This window comes from Schistocerca americana, chromosome 1 (genome assembly GCF_021461395.2).
Source record: "Schistocerca americana isolate TAMUIC-IGC-003095 chromosome 1, iqSchAmer2.1, whole genome shotgun sequence".
Classification (NCBI taxonomy): Eukaryota; Metazoa; Arthropoda; class Insecta; order Orthoptera; family Acrididae; genus Schistocerca; species Schistocerca americana.
This window is the reverse complement of record NC_060119.1, coordinates 254,270,269-254,292,178: the sequence shown is the minus strand read 5'-3', so window position 1 is coordinate 254,292,178 and position 21,910 is coordinate 254,270,269. Positions and strand designations below refer to the sequence as shown.

Below are 21,910 nucleotides of genomic sequence, written 5' to 3'. Positions count from 1 at the left end.
TTTAGGAGCATAAAGCATACCTTTAGTAGAAGTAATCAAACAAAGATACAATAGAATTGTCCCACAGCTACTTCACATTTAACAATCAAGTATAAAAATAAGAAAGCAGAAATCAGTCGTGGAATTAAGTTGCTTTAATGTGACATTTATAGTCACAACGCAGATCAGATTTCGACCTGTGTCAGGACATTATCAATGCTAAAACAAATACAAGAGTATATATTACAATGTGATTAACAAAAATTATAAGTCCATCACATCGTACCGCACTGGTATGTAATGTTAACATTAAAAGACAACGATGTGATGGACTTATAACTTTTGTAAATCACATTGTAATATATACTCTTGTATTTGTTAATTTCCTAGAAAATAAAGTGATGGACGACAACAAAGGTTATGGCGCCAAAACAGTCTTTCGCTCAAGATATGTAGAAGACACATTACATATTATTAAAAGCTCCACTGAAGGACTTAAAATGTTACATGTGGAGTTAACAACCTGCACAAAACATTAATTATTTGCGAAAATATTAATTCTATACAAAAATATTAATTTCACAATACAACATAAAGAAAACACAGCCATTAATTATCTAGCGATGACATGACCCATATTTAAATGTGAACCCTCCCTTAAACTCTACAGAAAGTCAACTTCCACAGACACCACCATTGCTATGATCTCTGTACATCCAAACTCACATAGAAAACTTCACTGCCTTTCACCACAGAGCCTGTAAATTGCCTTTAAATCCAAAAAAAATTTCGGTCAGGAAATAAAGACAATTAATAAGATAATTATAAATAATGGATACATACAACTGAGATTAAGCTTGTCCAAAAAATGTAAAGTAAAACATAGATCAATAGGCCTCTAGCAGCATTCAAGAAAATATTAATAAATAAGCAAACATGCCACATTTGAGAAAAATATCAGATAAAAATGAAAAACTTTAAAAAAACTCTTACGTTGCTATAAACCAACCTACAACAATAACCTTAGGAAAGAATACTAAATAACATCAAGCAAACTCAGAACAAAGATAAACTGACGCAAATAAATTCACACCATCTTGACTTGAACTTTAAATGCAGTTCAGTATATTCGGTTTCTCTTTCTCATAGACGCCAGGTCTTTTTTCTGTCGTGTTCTATTAAAAGCTATGTCACACTATGTCACTTCATCGATAGCTAAAGCTTAAAAATATAGGAGTCTATGGGCCAAAACATAAACAAGGGTGTCTGGGAAGTGTGCAAATGTGAAAATTTAAAAAAAGAGTACTACATGTGACCTGCGCTGTAGTGTTGACACTTTAACAAGGCAGTCGGCCGCGAATGTAGACAAATTAATGAGAGACCACCTGATGCAGAGGAACAAGCCCCACCTCTGTCTCGCAGGGCTGGCAGTCTACAACCTGGATCTTTGCTTTTGCGCAAGCGGAACTGACTGGAACGATGATCCGTTCTGGTATCATGGAAATCCTTTTGAAACCCCTGATAAATAGGGATTAGTCTCTTCATTCACTTCATAATTAGCAAAGAAAACAACGAACGACACAAGGTAAAGCGGAGCAAGTAAAACGTTCGTCAACGACTACGGCGGAAATGGTTACTGAGCTTGGCATTGTCGTAACCAGGTAGTTCCGTTCCGATCTCTACTGGTTTCTTACGCAATTGTAGTTCAAAGCAGTGATGTGAAACTCATATGCGGTCTTCCGGTAACAAGACCTTGATTCGCTGCCAGGCCTCTTGGAGCGCTGCAAGTTTAACCTTCTGTCATCTCGGTTTCTTATTGGGTAATTTGTTGTCTTTGTAGTAAACAGAAACTGGTTTCATCGCACTGTGTTCCTGATTGCGACCTTTTGTGTTATACTGCATATAGTGTGGATGTACTTCCACTATACTGCGTCCTCTGCATTTAGTAAACTCTAGTTATACAGAATTCGCAAGTAGATCCAGTGGTGAAAGCATGAGGATCTGTAAAATTGGCTTTTAAATTTTCGTTGGAATGGATGGATGAGTATAGTACATTGATTTCTGTTAAAATGTATTGTTTGTAGTACCTGTCAGTAAGTGTAAAACATATGCGTAACTTTTGCTGTATTTTTAGCATTTGCAGGGAAGAATTCCTTAGTCACGAAGACAGCAAAGTCTACTCACTGTCAAGAAGCAACACTATTCATAGCAGAAATAGATACGCATTCCATGATAAGATGTAGTAAAGTTGAATATCAGTTCTGTCAAAAGCTGCTAACATGTAGTTCTCCAGATGCGCAAAAGTACATAAAACGTATAAAATACTTTCAAGAAACATAAATCGATCATTGCACACACGATTCGGGAACAAAAGCATATGGGTCCATAGAACACTATGCGATAAAACCTATTCTGTTTTATATGAAATAAAAAACAAATATGGAATCGTTTACTTACAAGACAGGCAACGGCCTTTCCGCAGTGGCTACACCGGTTCCCCTGAGATCACCGGAGTTAAGCGCTGCCGGGCGTGGTCGGCACGTGGTTGGGTGACCATCCAGGCCGCCATGCGCTGTTGCCATTTTTCGCGGTGCACTCAGCCTCGTGATGCCAACTGAGGAGCTGCTCGACCGAATAGTAGCAGCTTCGGTCAAGAATACCATCATAACGACCGGGAGAGCGGTGTGCTGACCACACGCCCCTCCTATCCGCATCCTCAACTGAGGGTGACACGGCGGTCGGATGGTCCCAGTAGGCTACTCGTGCCTGAAGATGGAGTGCTTTTTACTTACAAGACAACATCACCAACGCGACCTCGTATTTTAAGGAGTAAAAAGCGCACTTGCAATATGTCAGTTCTCGCAATCAATCCTGGACGAAAATTTAGGCCATAATTCTGAAGTACAGAGTTATGGCCCTCTGAAAGTACAGATTTTAAACTGTTACGTGCGCTGGTTGTTTGGCACTCGCTCCTTCCCACTGCAGCGCCTAATGACCGAGGGCAGAGTGCTGTACACTGGAGTCACGACCAGGGCTCTCCTATTCGCAGGATGTTGAAGAGGATGGAAGAGGAGGGAGGGGGGGTGAGCAGGTGGACACATCTGCCCATCGTGTTTCGAAATGTTGTTCGAGATCTCATATTATTCTACCCAAAAAATAGTAGGTAATATGAGTATGTAATATGTCAACCTCACGCACATGTCAGTTCAATACCATTTTAACAATATTATCATACTGATAATACTGCACATACATATACGCGTCAAAATCAAAATGAATAAAACTATCAACTGCAGAATTATTATGAAATGAAGTTAACGATTCTCGATTTAAAATTTAAGCGTACCAATCACGATAAGACCACCGCTTCACCTGCAAATGTGCTTCACATCTACATCTACATGTATACTCTGCTAATCACATTTAAGTGCCTGGTACAGGGTTCATCGAACAACCTACACAATAATTCTCTATTGTTCTACTCTCGAACAGCGCGTGGGAAAAATGAACACCTATATACTTCCGTATGAGCTCTGATTTTCTTTATTTTATTATGACGATCGTTGTTCCCTACATAGATCGGGCTCAACATAAATATTTCCGTATTCGGAGGAGAAAGTTGGTGATTGAAAGTTCATGAGAGGATCCCGCTGCAACGAGAAACGCCTTTGTTTAAATGATGTCCACCATAAATCTTGTATCGTGTCCGTGTCACTCTCTTCCCTATTTCTCGAGAATACAAAACAAACTGCTCTTCTTTGAACTTTCTCTCTGTACTCCGTTAATCCTACCTGGTAAGGAGCCCACACTGCACGACAAGCAGCACTCCAAAAGAGGACGGACAAGCGTAGCGTAGGCAGCCTCTTTAGTAGATCTGTTGCGTCATCCAATGATTCTGCCAATAAAACGAAGTCTGTGGTTCCTCTTCCCCACATCATCTTCTATGTGCTATTTCCAATTTTAGTTGTTCATAGTTGTAATTCCTAGGTATTTAATTGTATTTACAGCCTTTAGATTTAAATCATTTATCGTGTAACCGAAATTTAACGGATTCCTTTTAGCACTCATGCGGATCACCTCACACTTTTCATTATTTAGGGTCAATTGCCAGTTTTTGCACCATACAGATATCTTTTCTAAATTGTTTTGTAATTTGTTTCGGTATTCTGATCGTTTTACTAGACGATAAACGACAGCATTATCTGCAAACAACCTAAGACAGTTGTTCAGATTGTCTCCTAATTCGTTTATACAGGTAGGGAACGGCAGAGGGGCCCATAACACTACCTTGGAGAACGCCAGAAGTCATTTCTGTTTTACTCGATGATTTTCCGTCTGTTACTATGAACTAATTCAATTACCCAAATTTTGCAGTCTATGTACAACCATTATTAAATCTCTGTGACGGACACCCGTGACCTCTCTGACAGGAAATCACGAAGGCAATCGCATAATCGAAACGGTATTCCATAAGCATGGAATTTGATTACAATCCGCTTGTCAGGTACAGTGTCAAAAACCCTCTCGAAATGTAGAAATACAGAATCAATTTGAAAGCTCTTGTCGATATCACTCAACACTTCGTGTGAGTGAAGAGCTGGTTGTGTTGCACAAGAACAATGTTTTCTAAATCCATGTTGTCTGTGTGTTAATGGACAATTCCCTTCGAAGTAATTCATAATATACGAACACCATACATGTTCCAGAATCCTGCTGCATATTGACGTTTGTGACATGAGCCTATAATTTAGTGTATTGCTCCAACTGCCTGTCTTGAATATTGTTGCGACCTGTGCAACTATCCAGCCTTTGGGTACGGATATTTCGTCGAGCGAGCGGTTTTATGTGATTGTAAGTATGGAGTTATTGCACCAGCATACTCTAAAAGGAACCTAATTGGTATACAATTTGGACCGGAAGACATGCGTTTATTAAGCAATTTAAGGTGCTTCACTACTCTGAGCATATCTACTTCTAAGTTACTCACGTTGCAGCTGTTCTTGATTCGAATTTTGGAATATTTACTTCGTCTTCTTTGGTGAAGGAATTTCCGAAGGCTGTGTCCAGTAATTCAGTAATTCAGCACTGTCGTTGTTAGTATTTCCATTGCTATCGCGCAGAGAAGGCACTGATTATGACTTGTCGCTAGCATACTTTACATGCAACCAGAATCTCTTGGGATTTTCTGCCAGGTTTCGAGATAAAATCTTACTGTAGAAACTATTATAATCGTTTCGCACTGAAGTCCACTCTACTTTTCAAGCTTCTGTAAAAGATCACCATTCTTGAGTGTTTTACGTTTGTTTAAATTTGGCGTGTAATTTCCGTTGTTTCTGCAACAGTGTTCTGACCTGTTTAGTGTAACAAGGGAGATCAGCTCCATCGTTTGTTAATTTGTTTGGTATAAAGGTCTCAATTGTTGTTGATACTATTTGTTTGAATTCGTGCCACATCTGTTCTAGACTTACATTGTTGATTTGGAAGGATGGAGATTGTCTCTCAGGAGGGCGTAAAGCAAATTTTTATCTGCTTTTTGGAATAGATACATTTGTCGTTTATTTTTGGAGCATTTTGGAGTTACGGTATTCGGTCTCGCTACGACAATCCTGTGTTCACTAATCTCTGTACCCGTTTAGACGCTCGTTGTTAGTTCAGGATTTTTTATTTACTAAGAGATCAAGTGTGTTCTCACACTCGTTTACTATTCAAATGGGCTCATGAACCACTTGCCCGAAATAATTTTCAGAGAATGCGTTTAGCACAATTTCGGATAACGTTGTATGCGAAAGTAAATAGACGCAACAGTGATGTTAATAATTAAATAGCACTACGTTACTTCTTGAATGAGGCACGCATTTGTTTCATATTTTTACACTTCATTTGCGAATCGTAACATAAAAATCTTCAAAGCTAAGAGGTCTCTGACAGCAGCTTTTGTGCTATTCCATGTCAGATGATTTTGAGGTGTTGTTGTATGCTAAGGCGCTGTTATTTTCGACTGATAATGGCCACATTATTCAAATTGCTATAGTGACTCCTACAAATAAAGAAAGTTTACAGCCAAAAGGCGAGCACGACGTCATTTACAAAATTTTACATGACTGTGAACCCCGCTACGGGAAATTAAGCTTAGTATTTGATTGAGATCTGTCGAATATATTACTTTGCGAGATCACTAAAACACTTCAGTTTTCAGGCATTCACTTTGCTATTAGACTACTATGCCCACCCATAAAGCATGAATGAAAGGTTAAAGGCGCTGCAGTCTGGAACCGCAAGACCGCTACGGTCGCAGGTTCGAATCCTGCCTCGGGCATGGATGTTTGTGATCTCCTTAGGTTAGTTAGGCTTAACTAGTTCTAAGTTCTAGGGGACTAATGACCTCAGCAGTTGAGTCCCATAGTGCTCAGAGCGATTTGAACCATGAATGAAAAACATTTTCTAGTAAATCGCGTATTTCGAATTAAAAACACGGATTTTCGCGGCATATTTTCTCGCATTCAAAGTTCGCTGCCAGGTCATTAGGGGCGATGCTACGTTCTCTGCTTCCGTATTGTTCAAATGGTTCAAATGGCTCTGAGCACTATGGGACTTAATATCTTAGGTCATCAGTCCCCTAGAACTTAGAACTACTTAAGCCTAACTAACCTAAGGACATCACACACATCCATGCCCGAGGCAGGATTCGAACCTGCGACCGTAGCAGTCCCGCGGTTTCGGACTGTAGCGCCTAGAACCGCAAGGCCACCGCGGCCGGTTCCGTATTGTGACACGAACCCTGTCCTGTTTATATTTTGGTGTTATCTGGTATGAAGCACCCCTCACCTGAAACTACCACGCTATAGTGTCTGCATTTCATCTAAGACTACGAATAAACTTGAAGCGATTACAAAAAAGTTTATATTGAGCGACATCACGCCACAAGACTGTATACAATGTCTCTCTCGAATGGCGGGCGCATCACGATCGGTTGTGAGCTGTATTTTTACCAACGGCATTAGCGGACATGACTGTAACATGACTGCAGTGTCATTGTGCTGAATTTGCACATCAGGTTAAACAAAGTACAGATTTCAGCAACAGCGATTAAACTGCTACGATAGATTAAGCTGGATAAGTTTTACATTGTTTTACAGTATATAGATATGTTCTGCGTTAGACTTCAGTGAATAAGGCACCAGATGATGTACGAGGCTGAAACATGGAGTGCTATGTCCACACAACCAACAGAAACACACGAAGTTGTTACTGGCTGCAGCCATGCACATACTGTCAAGCGTGCAAACATGTGAACTGTCTTCTCAAGCCCAGAGTGTTAAACAGACATTCTAGATAAATATGAACCTCGCCCTGTAATGCAGCTAATATTAGGTACAATTAGAAATACTGCTGTCACGTAATTAGAATGTATAAATTAATAAAAGTGAAAGGTTGGGTCTATTCTAGAAAGACAAAACAGCTATTTCCTTTTTCAGTCTACATATAATTTATCACTGCGCTTTCAGGGGTCAAGTGATACATAACAATCATGTTCACGTACTTCCAACACTCAATAAAAAATATTTAACTCTTGGACATATTGACTTGGTGATTATTATATTCGTTACCTCTACATATGAAAGTTTTTATAACAGGCGAGAATGATTAAAAATCTTCATCAGCTAATCTACGTCTACGAAGGCATAGCTGGTCAACGGACTGAGTTGGTGGAGAATAATTTTACTTTTGAAACCAATGAAAAACGTCGCAGGTTGCAGCGGGAGACAGGCAGTGACACAGATGTCACTCACGTAGGACACTTCGTAACTACACCTGCGGTTGTGTTTTGTCGCCTGAAGTTGTCGCTCGCTTATGTCGCTCACGTAGGACACGGCCTAAGAGTGCTGTAAGGCTGTCTGCCGCGGTGGTCTCGCGGTTCTAGGCGCTCAGTCCGGAGCCGCACGACCGCTACGGTCGCAAGTTCGAATCCAGCCTCGGGCATGGATGTGTGTGATGTCCTTAGGTTAGTTAGGTTTACTCCCCCATGAACCATGGACCTTGCCGTTGGTGGGGAGGCTTGCGTGCCTCAGCGATACAGATAGCCGTACCGTAGGTGCAACCACAACGGAGGGGTATCTGTTGAGAGGCCAGACAAACGTGTGGTTCCTGAAGAGGGGCAGCAGCCTTTTCAATAGTTGCAAGGGCAACAGTCTGGATGATTGACTGATCTGGCCTTGTAACAATAACCAAAACGGCCTTGCTGTGCTGGTACTGCGAACGGCTGAAAGCAAGGGGAAACTACAGCCGTAATTTTTCCCGAGGGCATGCAGCTTTACTGTATGATTAAATGATGATGGCGTCCTCTTGGGTAAAACATTCCGGAGGTAAAATAGTCCCCCATTCGGATCTCCGGGCGGGGACTACTCAAGAGGATGTCGTTATCAGGAGAAAGAAAACTGGCATTCTACGGATCGGAGCGTGGAATGACAGATCCCTTAATCGGGCAGGTAGGTTAGAAAATTTAACAAGGGAAATGGATAGGTTAAAGTTAGATGTAGTGGGAATTAGTGAAGTTCGGTGGCAAGAGGAACAAGCCTTCTGGTCAGGTGACTACAGGGTTATAAACACAAAATCAAATAGGGGTAAAGCAGGAGTAGGTTTAATAATGAATAGGAAAATAGGAATGCGGGTAAGCTACTACAAACAGCATAGTGAACGCATTATTGTGGCCAAGATAGATACGAAGCCCACACCTACTACAGTAGTACAAGTTTATATGCCAACTAACTCTATAGATGACGAAGAAATTGAAGACATGTATGATGAAATAAAAGAAATTATTCAGATAGTGAAGGGAGACGAAAATTTAATAGTCATGGGTGACTGGAATTCGAGTGTAGGAAAAGGGAGAGAAGGAGACGTTGTAGGTGAATATGGATTGGGGCTAAGAAATGAAAGAGGAACCTGCCTGGTAGAATTTTGCACAGAGCACAACATAATCATAGCTAACACTTGGTTTAAGAATCATGAAGGAAGGTTGTATACATGGAAGAACCCTGGAGATACTAAAAGGTATCAGATAGATTATATAATGGTAAGACAGAGATTTAGGAACGAGGTTTTAAATTGTAAGACATTTCCAGGGGCGGATGTGGACTCTAACCACAATCTATTGGTTATGACCTGTAGATTAAAACTGAAGAAACTGCAAAAGGTGGGAATTTAAGGAGATGGGACCTGGATAAACTGAAAGAACCAGAGGTTGTACAGAGTTTCAGGGAGAGCATAAGGGAACAATTGATAGGAATGGGGGAAAGAAATACAGTAGAAGAAGAATGGGTAGCTTTGAGGGATGAAGTAGTGAAGGCAGCAGAAGATAAAGTAGGTAAAAAGACGAGGGCTAGTAGAAATCCTTGGGTAACAGAAGAAATATTGAATTTAATTGATGAAAGGAGAAAATATAAAAACGCAGTAAATGCAGCAGGCTAAAAGGAATACAAACGTCTCAAAAATGAGATCGACAGGAAGTGCAAAATGGCTAAGCAGGGATGGCTAGAGGACAAATGTAAGGATGTAGAGGCTTATCTCACTAGGGTAAGATAGATACTGCCTACAGGAAAATTAAGGAGACCTTTGGAGAAAAGAGAACCACTTGTATGAATATCAAGAGCTCAGATGGAAACCCAGTCTAAGCAAAGAAGGGAAAGCAGAAAGGTGGAAGGAGTATATAGAGGGCGATGTACTTGAGGACAACATTATGGAAATGGAAGAGGATGTAGATGAAGATGAAATGGGAGATACAATACTGCGTGAAGAGTTTGACAGAGCACTGAAAGACCTGGGTCGAAACAAGGCCCCCGGAGTAGACAACATTCCATTGGAACTACTGACGGCCCTGGGAGAGCCAGTCCTGACAAAACTCTACCATCTGGTGAGCAATATGTATGAAACAGGCGAAATACCCTCAGACTTCAAGAAGGATATAATAATTCCAATCCCAAAGAAAGCAAGTGTTGACAGATGTGAAAATTACCGAACTATCAGTTTAATAAGTCACAGCTGCAAAATACTAACACGAATTCTTTACAGACAAATGGAAAAACTAGTAGAAGCCAACCTCGGGGAAGATCAGCTTGGATTCCGTAGAAACACTGGAACACGTGAGGCAATACTGACCTTACGACTTATCTTAGAAGAAAGATTAAGGAAAGGCAAACCTACGTTTCTAGCATTTGTAGACTTAGAGAAAGCTTTTGACAATGTTGACTGGAATACTCTCTTTCAAATTCTAAAGGTGGCAGGGGTAAAATACAGGGAGCGAAAGGCTATTTACAATTTGTACAGAAACCAGATGGCAGTTATAAGAGTCGAGGGACATGAAAGGGAAGCAGTGGTTGGGAAGGGAGTGAGACAGGGTTGTAGCCTCTCCCCGATGTTGTTCAATCTGTATATTGAGCAAGCAGTAAAGGAAACAAAAGAAAAATTCGGTGTAGGTATTAAAATCCATGGAGAAGAAATAAAAACTTTGAGGTTCGCCGATGACACTGTAATTCTGTCAGAGACAGCAAAGGACTTGGAAGAGCAGTTGAAGATGAACATCAACAAAAGCAAAACGAAGATAATGGAATGTAGTCGAATTAAGTCGAGTGATGCTGAGGGAATTAGATTAGGGAATGAGACACTTAAAGTAGTAAAGGAGTTTTGCTATTTGGGGAGCAAAATAACTGATGATGATCGAAGTAGAGAGGATATAAAATGTATACTGACAATGGCAAGGAAAGCGTTTCTGAAGAAGTGAAATTTGTTAACATCGAGTATAGAGTTAAGTGTCAGGAAGTCATTTCTGAAAGTATTTGTATGTAGTGTAGCCATGTATGGAAGTGAAACATGGACGATAGATAGTTTGGACAAGAAGAGAATAGGAGCTTTCAAAATGTGGTGCTACAGAAGAATGCTGAAGATTATATGGGTAGATCACACAACTAATGAGGAAGTATTGAATAGGATTGGGGAGAAGAGAAGTTTGTGGCACAACTGGACCAGAAGAAGGGATCGGTTCGTAGGACATGTTCTGAGGCATGAAGGGATCACCAATTTGATATTGGAGGGCAGCGTGGAGGGTAAAAATCGTAGAGGGAGACCAAGAGATGAATACACTAAGCAGATTCAGAAGGATGTAGGTTGCAGTAGGTACTGGGAGATGAAGAAGCTTGCACACGATAGAGTAGCATGGAGAGCTGCATCAAACCAGTCTCAGTACTGAAGACCACAACAACAACAAGTAGTTCTAAGTTCTAGGGGACTGATGACCAAAGAGCCGGCCGCGGTGGTCTAGCGGTTCTGGCGCTGCGGTCCGGAACCGCGGGACTGCTACGGTCGCAGATTCGAATCCTGCCTCGGGCATGGGTGTGTGTGACGTCCTTAGGTTAGTTAGGTTTAAGTAGTTCTAAGTTCTAGGGGACTTATGACCTAAGATGTTGAGTCCCATAGTGCTCAGAGCCATTTTTTTGATGACCAAAGATGTTAAGTCCCATAGTACTCAGAGCCATTTGAACAATTTTGCTGTAGGGCAGGTTGTGCTGAGAAATAATTGTTAACAAAGAAAATTCGATACGTTGCGCCGTTTCCCAATTAATTAGCATTGACGTTAACCAATCAGACCATTGCGCGCACGAAATCAAGTGGCCCACCAGAGACGGTGTCGCCAAACGTTTGGTTCCTAAAACCAAACAAGAGAACTATACAAAAATTGGACATGGGAAGGCAGTGAGGACCGAACCCGAACCAAAGGCTGGGCTGTTTCGTGCGCTATCATCTACACTATGGGAAAAATTGATGCTAATAAAATCTGGCGGCCCGCTTGAATTTGCGGGTGCAACGGCCTGATTGGCTAACTTCAATGCTAATTAACTCGCAAACGGCGCAACGTATGGAATCTTTTACTTAACAGTCATCCCTTAGCAGAACCTACCCTACAACATTCTTACAAGCTTTGACGCCTGTTTCTGATCACCTTGTATGTTACTTTACTTTTGTATATACACTGACGGAAAAAAATCGCAATACCACGATGGAGTTGTGTGGCATAAACGGAAGTTGGCAGATATGTCTCTATATCTGAAACATGATGTCTATTAAAGTTTCGCGCTAGTCGCGTTACTATGCCGTTAGTTGCGTCACTGTGAGGATGCCAATCAAGTTTGCTTGAAATACACGCTGTAACGGTCATGAGCGTTAATTACCTTCGAGATTGGACTTGGTGAGCTGATGTTATTAAAGAATGCCTTTAGGGCGACAAAGACGCCATTATCGACACATCGCTGACTTTGAACGAGATCTTGTAATAGGGCTGCAAGAAGCTGGATGTTCCTTCTGCGATGCTGCGGAAGGACTTGGCAGGAATGTAGCCATTGTACACGAGTGCTGACAGCGGTGGTCATGAGAATGTCCGGTCGCAAAAAGACCGAGCTCCAGACGTCCACGTGGCACAACCTAGAGAGAAGACTATCGTGTTCGGCGTAGGGCTCTAGCCATCGTACTGTAACTGCAGTAGCAATCTGAGCAGCAGTTGTCACCACAGCGACACAATGAACTTGCAAATCGGTTACTTCAAGGGCAACCGCCCGGAAGTGTCTATACCTGGAGTTTTGTTCTGGATGCGATTTCATATGACAGCAGCAGCTCTCTCATGGTTATCCACCTGGCTTCAAATTTGGTCATCACTCTGGTGATTCAATCTGTTGTGCCGCCATTCATGAACAGTATTCCACAGGTCTTTCTAACAGGATAACACTCGGCCACATACCGCTGTTGTAACCCAACATGTTGGCTGTCTCCAGTAGAGCACATATGGGACATTATTGGATGACAACTACAGTGTGTCCGGCCCCGGTAGCTGAGTAGTCAGCGCGACAGAATGTCAATCCTAAAGGCCCGGGTTCGATTCCCGGCTGGGTCGGAGATTTTGTCCACTCAGGGATTGGGTGTTGTCCTAGTCATCATCATTTCATCCCCATCGAGACGCAAGTCGCCGAAGTGGCATCAAATCGAAAGACTTGCACCCGGCGAAAGGTCTACCCGACGGGAGGCCTTAGTCACACAACTACAGTGTCATTCACAGAAAACGCAAAAACCCTCCCTGAGCTGACCGACTTAGTGCGACACGCATGGAACTCCATGCCACAAACTGACATCCTGCGCTTGTACAACACAATGCACGTTATTGCTGAATTCAACAGTCTGGCTGTTACACCGGTTATTAATGTATTAGCACTTCACATTTGCAACAGCTTAAAAAGTAAAAGTAAAATTCTATCTACCGACTTGACAGAAAATCCTAGGAAGTTCTGGTCTTACGTTAAATCAGTAAGTGGATCGAAACAGCATATCCAGACACTCTGGGATGATACTGGCATTGAAACAGAGGATGACACGCGTAAAGGTGAAATACTGAACGCCTTTTTCCAAAGCTCTTTCACAGAAGAAGACCGCAATGCAGTTCCTTCTCTAAAACCTTGCACGAACGAAAAAATGGCTGACATCGAAATAAGTGTCCAAGGAATAGAAAAGCAACTGAAATCACTCAACAGAGGAAAGTCCAATGGACCTGATGGGGTACCAATTCGATTCTACACAGAGTACGCGAAAGAACTTGCCACCCTTCTCACAGCCGTATACCGCAAGTCTCTAGAGGAACGGAAGGTTCCAAATGATTGGAAAAGAACACAGGTAGCTCCAGTTTTCAAGAAGGGTCGTCGAGCAGACGCGCAAAACTAACGGCCTATATCTCTGACATCGATCTCTTGTAGAATTTTAGAACATGTTTTTTGCTCGCGTATCATGTCATTTCTGGAAACCCAGAAACTACTCTGTAGGATTCAACATGGATTCCGGAAACAGCGGTCGTGTGAGACCCAACTCGCTTTATTTGTTCATGAGACCCAGAAAATATTAGATACAGGCTCCCAGGTAGATGCCATTTTCCTTGACTTCCGGAAGGCGTTAGATACAGTTTCGCACTGTCGTCTGATAAACAAAGTAAGAGCCTACGGAATATCAGACCAGCTGTGTGGCTGAATTGAAGAGTTTTTAGCAAACAGAACACAGCATGTTGTTCTCAATGGAGAGGCGTCTACAGACGTTAAAGTAACCTCTGGCGTGCCACAGGAGAGTGTTATGGGACCATTGCTTTTCACAATATATATAAATGACCTAGTTACTAGTGTCGGAAGTTCCATGCGGCTTTTCGCGGATGATGCTGTAGTATACAGAGAAGTTGCAGCATTAGAAAATTGCAGCGAAATGCACGAAGATCTGCAGCGGATAGGCACTTGGTGCAGGGAGTGGCAACTGAGCCTTAACATAGACAAATGTAATGTATTGCGAATACATAGAAAGAAGGATCGTTTATTGTATGATTGTATGATAGCAGAAAAAACACTGGAAGCAGTTACTTCTGTAAAATATCTGGAGGTATGCGTACGGAACGATTTGAAGTGGAATGATCATATAAAATTAATTGTTGGTAAGGCGGGTGCCACGTTGAGATTCATTGGGAGAGTCCTTAGAAAATGTAGTCCATTAACAAAGGAGGGGGCTTAAAAAACACTCCTTCGACCTATACTTGAGTATTGCTCATCAGTGTGGGATCCGCACCAGGTCGGGTTGACAGGAGAGATAGGAAAGAACCAAAGAAGAGTGGCGCGTTTCGTCACAGGCTTATTTGGTAAGCGTGATAGCGTTACGGAGATGTCTAGCAAACTCAAGTGGCAGACTCTACAAGAGAGGCGCTCTGCATCGCGGTGTAGCTTGCTGTCTACGTTTCGAGAGGGTGCGTTTCTGGATGAGGTATCGAATATATTGCTTCCCCCTACTTATACCTGCCGAGGAGATCACGAATGTAAAATCAGAGAGATTCGAGTGCGCACGGAGGCTTTCCGGCAGTCGTTCTTCCCGCGAACCATACGCGTCTGGAACAGCAAAGGAAGGTAATGACAGTGGCATGTAAAGTGCCCTCCGCCACACACCGTTGGGTGGCTTGCGGAGTATAAATGTAGATGTTGATGTAGGAACGATCTAACGATAAAAAAATTAAACAATCATTATGATAGGCAAAACAGTAGTATGTTTGTGTGTTTGTAGGTGCGACGGTGCGTGGAGGCGGGGCTGGTTGAGAAGTGGCTGGCCGACACGATGCAGGCGACTCGCGCCGCCGAGAGCCGGACGTCGCGGCCGGCCAGCACGCGCGCGCTCGTGGGGCTGCGCAAGCTGCTGGGCGCCGGGGTCGCGCTGGCCGCGGGCTGCGCAGTCGCGGCGCTCGCGCTCGCCGCCGAGAGAGCGCTCTGGCGGCGCCGGCCACAAACTCGCCGCCAGCGCTATCCGCTGGGCATCTACTACAGCCGTAACAGGCCCAGGAACCGGCCGCAGCCGAACACGCGCTTCGCTCGTTCGATTGTTCCATAAAACCACGTAGGTCGTCTTGGTTGCCCGGAGCTTGGGTGTTTGTGTGTCCTCATCATTTCATCATGATCATCATCATTCTTGGCAGTAGCTACAGTGGACTGTGTAAAAAATTGGACTGTATAAGGATTGTACGGGCTCTGATGACCGTGCAGTTGAGCGCCCCACAAACCAAACATCATTGCCTTGGTTAAAACGGCGATTCAACTAAAGGTTTTGAATATCTGTAAACTTATCATCATTCAAAACCCATTTCAGAACAACCACTGTAGTGGTAAGTAGTAGCGCCAAAGTAGGGGGCCCAAAATTCGTCACCTTAACAGGCTAGGCCTGTATAAGCCCTGAAAGGTTATGGAAAGCACAACAAACTGATATTCACATTCCTGAATTTATTCTCTACTTGTAGGCAATTAACAATCCAACTGTTATAACGTACTAAAGCCAGTATTTAACATAAGCATTAGCGCAGTCAAAACACAAATACAAAAAAAAGTTCGCCATTTTGCCCCCCATAAAAGTACTCTAAAATGCAGTTAATTTAAATGTATTTGTCGATTATAACACTGCCAAACACTTTCATTATAATAAATCACTTGAGACAACAAACCAAGTACCGGGTTATCAAAAAGTCAGTATAAATTTGAAAACTCAATAAACCACGGAATAATGTAGTAGAGAGGTACAAATTAACACACATGCTTGGAATGACATGGGGTTTTATTAGAACCAAGAAAAAACACATGAAAGATCTCTTGCGCGCGTCGTTTGGTGATGATCGTGTGCTCAGTCGCCACTTTCGTCATGTTTGGCCTCCCAGGTCCCCAGACCTCAGTCTGTGCGATTATTGGCTTTGGGGTTACCTGAAGTCGCAAGTGAATTGTGATCGACCGACATCTCTAGGGATGCTGAAAGACAACATCCGACGCCAATGCCTCACCATAACTCCGGACATGCTTTACAGTGCTGTTCACAACATTATTCCTCGACTACTGCTATTGTTGAGGAATGATGGTGGACATATTGAGCATTTCCTGTAAAGAACATCATCTTTGATTTGTCTTACTTTGTTATGTTAATTATTGCTATTCTCAACAGATGAAGCGCCATCTGTTGGACATTTTTTTAACATTTGTATTTTTTTGGTTCTAATAAAACTCCATGTCATTCCAAGCATGTGTGTCAATTTGTACCTCTCTATCTACATTATTCCGTGATTTATTCAGTTTTCAAATTTATACTGACTTTTTGATCACCCAGTATTTTGTGCAATGATTCCATTTCTCTCCGACAGCCCTTTTCAATAGGAAAAACTAAAACAATCTCTATGAATAGCAAATAAAATGAATTATTAGTAACACTTCCAAATTTCGTCCATGGAACGAATTTAGGAATTGTAAGGGGGATGAAATTATGAACACGCCAGGAATTTATTATAATGACAGCTAGAGCGATATAGGCAAAACCATTGACAAAAGCGATTACATGCAACAAACTGCAATGCACGACTGAAATAAAGCCCAATATTTTAACAGAAACCAATGCTCAAACAAATAGGAATTTGTTAACTTGGCTGCTGCACTAACTCCCAGAGTCTAAAAAGATTAATTCCGTAGAACTCGGAAGCTAAACATACTGCACACAACATACTGTCTCAGCAAAGCTATGGACCGAGGTCTCTCTCATGCGCGCACAGCTAAACATTTCTTATCAACAATGGAAGCCCGTAATACGTAGGGGGACGAAATTAGGATCAGGAGCGCTGTTTAGGTCCGTTATTTAATTTCTTCTGGCTCGCTTCCGGTCTAGTGGGAAACTTGGCTCAAAAGGAAGGCTTTCCTTTATTGTGCCGGATCTCAAACAGCCTTCTCCATCCTCAGGAGTAGTAAATAAAAAATAAATAAAAGGTAATAAATGGCTGCTCTACATATATATTGTCACGTACACTGAGATGACAAAGGTAATGGGATATTTTTTATCAGCATGTCGGACCTCCTTTTGCCCACTGTGGGACAGCAACTGTATGTGGCATGGACTCAACAAGTCGCTGGAAGTCTCTCCAGAAATACTGAGCCATTCTGCCTCTACAGCCATCCCTAATTACCAAAGTGTTGCAGGTGTAGGATTTTGTGCACGATCTGGCCTCTCGATTATCTCATATTAAGTGTTCGAAGGGATTCATGTCATGTGAACCCGGTGGCCAAATCATTCGCTCAAATTGTCCAGAATGTTCTTCAAACCAGCCGCAAACAATTGTGGCCCAGTGACATGAAGCATTGTCATCCATAAAAATTCCACCATTGTTTGGGTAAATGACGTCCATGAACGGCTGAAAAAGTTCAGTGATCGGTTCAGTTGAACCAGAGGAGTCATCATCAGCTTGCACAGTGTCTTGTTTACAACTTGGGTCCATAGCTTCATGGGGTCTGCAATACACTCGAACCCTACCATCACCTCTTACCAGCTGACTAGGCCACGCTTTTCCAGTTAACTCATGGACAGTAACAAATATTACGAAACAATTAAAAATGTAAAACAAAAATATCAAATAAAACTATAACAAGCTATAGCCAAAAACACAACTAGAAACAAATATATAAAATAATAAAAAAACCACTGAATTCCACATATCACTTATTTATAATGGTAACTATTTAACTGTGTAATATCGCTGACCCACTGTCATCCAAGCTGTCATAAAAGTAGCATACATGGAAAACAAGTAAAATCCGATACACATATCCACTGTACAGCTGGGAGAAAGTAATAATTAAAAAAAAAAAGACAGGACATGATAGCAATGATGTTTCATATAAGGAAAAAACACCTAATGATATATTATAGCTTCTCAGATCATAGTTACAAAACCATTATATTAAGACCATCGCTTACTTATATATTTACAGAACACCTTATGATGGCAATTTGCCAAAATGGGCTCATCATGAATGATATAAAATATAAACAATTTATATAGCAGTGTAGCTGGATATTACTCATAATCATCATTTTTGTGAAAGAATGTGAAGGTATATTAATCATAGTGAAGATCTAACTTTTGGATTAAAACCTGTTGATAGATATAGATTTGTTGGCATTTTGCAGTTGATTTCGATGGCAATAACTAAAAACCAAATTATTATCGATGATATGGGTGAAAAATTTTAGTTTGTTGAGTTATCATATTATGCAGATATATTGAACAATTCAGGAGCATTATATTCTGAGAGTAACTCAAATAAAATAAAATCAAGTAGAGGTAAAAAATACAATAAACTGATATAAGTAACTTTTAATGTCTATTTTCCAAAAGTATATCAACTATCATCAGATTCAGATTCTTCAGATTATTCAGATTCAAAAACATGTGTACTATGCAGAAAAACCATTTGAATATGTTTGGATCAATGATGTTAGAGATTTAATCGATCGATTAATTCATAGAGAAGAAACAGCTGGAAATGAAAATTACCACAATGAAAAACTTGGAGTAACACAGATGTTACCAAACAAATTTAGTGATTTTATTATTAATAATCCCAAAGGAATTCCATTTATGAACAGATTTTACCAAATACATTCTGGAACGTGAAAAAATGGAAAAGGTCTGATAATTTGTGCTTTAAATAATTTACCAATGCAGACATGCATCTATCAATAATAAATACTGCAGGCCATTTACTAAGTCTGAAGAAAGACTAGCACTTGGAGATAAAGGAATTAATCCATAGATGAAGCTTGTAAAAACATGATATTGTTTATAGAGATAATAAAGATTTAGAACCTAGACATCAAACTGATAAAGAACTTCAATTAGCTGCAAAAGAACGAATGCATGCAAGTGACGCTTTGTTATGAGAAAAAAATAGCTGCAATTGCAGTGGGAGGAATAATGTATGGAAACCGAAAATTTGGTATGGTTATTGAACTAGAGCCAGCTGAAGCAAGTTTAAGCCTGCAGCTTGATGAAAATGGATGGGAACTGTAAAATTATTAATTCTTACAAATGTTTTATCTTTATAAATGAATAACTTTTCAATTGATTATACTGTACTATAGTGGCAAAACTAAACGAAAATCACTTAAATTTAAACTGAGTTATGAATAATTAAGTAGTGTTGAACCATTTTTAACAGATTTTCAAAAAATAAAGGTATAGAAAGCGAGAAAGCGTCCAAAAAGTGGTGGAAATTTACTTGTTACATTAAATACTTCTGTTGTGAAATAGATTATTGAATCTAATAAATAAGTAAGAACATAAAGGACTAACACTATATGAAGATGGATTACTAGTAGCTGCATTACCATATCTAGCACATATTAGTTCATTTAATAGTGGCTCTGCAAAAGCAATAAACAAGAAAAAAGCAGATGCAGAACTGGAAGAACAGAAAAGTCATAATCAAGCAATGGAGACAAAAGGTGCTGGATTAAAAAAAATTCTAACAAATAATTACAAAATTTAATAATCGTTTATTTAGTTTTGACATTGAAAAATTAGCTAAACAATGAAAAATGAGATATTTTCGTGTCTTTCTTATAATTGCAGAATTACCTAATGAACCAAAATATTTAGCATGTGGAATAGTTAATTTAGATACATCTGGCCATCCTGGTACTCACTGTATTTGTTATTATAAGAATAATAATAAAAAATTTGTATTTGATTCATTTGGTGGAAATATTCCAAAAGAATTGGTTATATATCTCGGTTCAAGTGAGTTGTACTACAGTGAATAAAGAATTCAGAATTTTGATAAAGTATATGTTGTCATTTGTGTCTCTTTGTTTTAAAACTATTATGTATGAATTATTAGTTTAATCATATTTTGACTCTAATAAATGGAGATTTGTGGAAATAAGGCACACCCTAAAGATGACGCAATTAATGGTCAAATAAATTTAGAAAACATAAAAAATGAATCAGAAGCAAAAATTGATCAAAGATAGAAAGTTTAAATAAACAATTCCATAAAGAATTACATCTCATTTTTAAAAGAACTACAGGATATTTTGATTTTAAAGGTAGAAGAATATAAATGACTCAGTAAATGGTTATCAGCTGTTACTATATGATACTTGGAAAAAAATGTTACAAAACCTGAATATACAAGTATTTTAATGCAATTCGATAATTATGACACTAAAACATATTTTAATGAAAAAGTTTCTCAGATTCATCAAGATGATTTTAACATTACAACAAATCTTGATGAAGAAATGAAAAGTGTGCATACAGATCTTACTTCTGCTTTAGATAAGTGTAATAAAATGGAAAATGTAGTATATGACAGACAAATAATTGAATTTACTTTTATGACTGGAGATGAATAAAAAGTACAAAATCTTGAATATGATTCCAGGTTTAAAAGAATTATTGTCATTGATAAGAACATAGTCAGAGTTTTGGAATTTGACAGTTTTCATATTACAGTACCGGGCAGGCCGAACACAGGAAGAATGTAGATCCGTGTAACAGTTGTAAATTGTTGTAGCTGTGCTGGGAGTGTACCAGAACTCCAAGCACTGATAGGAAGCACTGATGTTCAAATCGTTATAGGCACTGAAAGCTGGCTAAAAGCCAGAGATAAGCTCAGACGAAATTTTTGTGAAGAACGTAACGGTGTTCCAAAAGGATAGGCAAAACACAGTTGTCGGTGGCGTGTTTGTTGCTGTTAAGGCGGGTCTGTGCTGCGCCGCTCTGCTGCATCCCGCGCACAGCTGTAACAGAGAGGAGTGCGCCGTCCGCGCCCCGCCGCGCCGCTCCGAGACGCGCACTGTGTTCCAGTTGGAGCGCGCGCACGGTCTGAAGATGGAGTGAGCCGAGCCCCGTCTAAACTGAGCGCGTGCAAGCGCGCGACTTCCTTTGATGTACCGACAACAGCCGGAAAACTGCGCGGCGCGGCGCAGCACGACGCGGCGCAGCGCGGTTCGCCGTCCACACTGAGGGCGCAGAGCCGTTTTGCGCAGTGCGGTGCGCCACGGCGCGCTAAGTGTCTACCCGCCTTTAGAAGTAGTTTATCTTATCGCAAAATTGAAGTTGATAGTTCCTGTGAGTTAGTATGGGCAGAGGTCATTGTTGGCAACCGGAATAAAATAATAATTGGATCCTTTTACCGACCTCCCAATTCAGATGATACAGTTGCTGAAAGGTTCAAAGAGAACTTCAGTTTGATTTCAATCACGTACCTGACTCATACGATTATAGTTGATGGTGACTTTAATTTTCCCTCGATATGTTGGCGAAAATACATGTTTAATTCTGGAGGTATGCATAAAACATCATCCGAAATTGTGCTAAACACATTCTCTGAAAATTATTTCGAGCAGTTAGTTGATAAGCCCACACGAATAGTAAATGGTTGTGAAAATACACTTGACCTCTTAGCAACAAAGAATCCTGAGTTAATAACGAGCATCAGTATGGATTAGTGAACACAGTGTTGTCACAGCCAGACTGAATATTGTAACCCCCAAATCCTCGAAAAACAAGCGA

The 21,910-nt window shown here is 40.6% G+C and overlaps 1 protein-coding gene across 1 annotated transcript in view; it reads left to right on the top strand.

The window, feature by feature from the left end:
• Positions 1–21,235, top strand: part of LOC124623707 — a 148,415-nt gene extending 127,180 nt beyond the window's left edge. The window contains exons 9-10 of the mRNA XM_047149060.1: positions 15,100–15,399; positions 21,095–21,235. Coding sequence (XP_047005016.1) covers positions 15,100–15,399; positions 21,095–21,235 — 441 coding nt within the window. The remainder of the gene's footprint in view (positions 1–15,099; positions 15,400–21,094) is intronic.
• Positions 21,236–21,910: the final 675 nt, after the last annotated feature.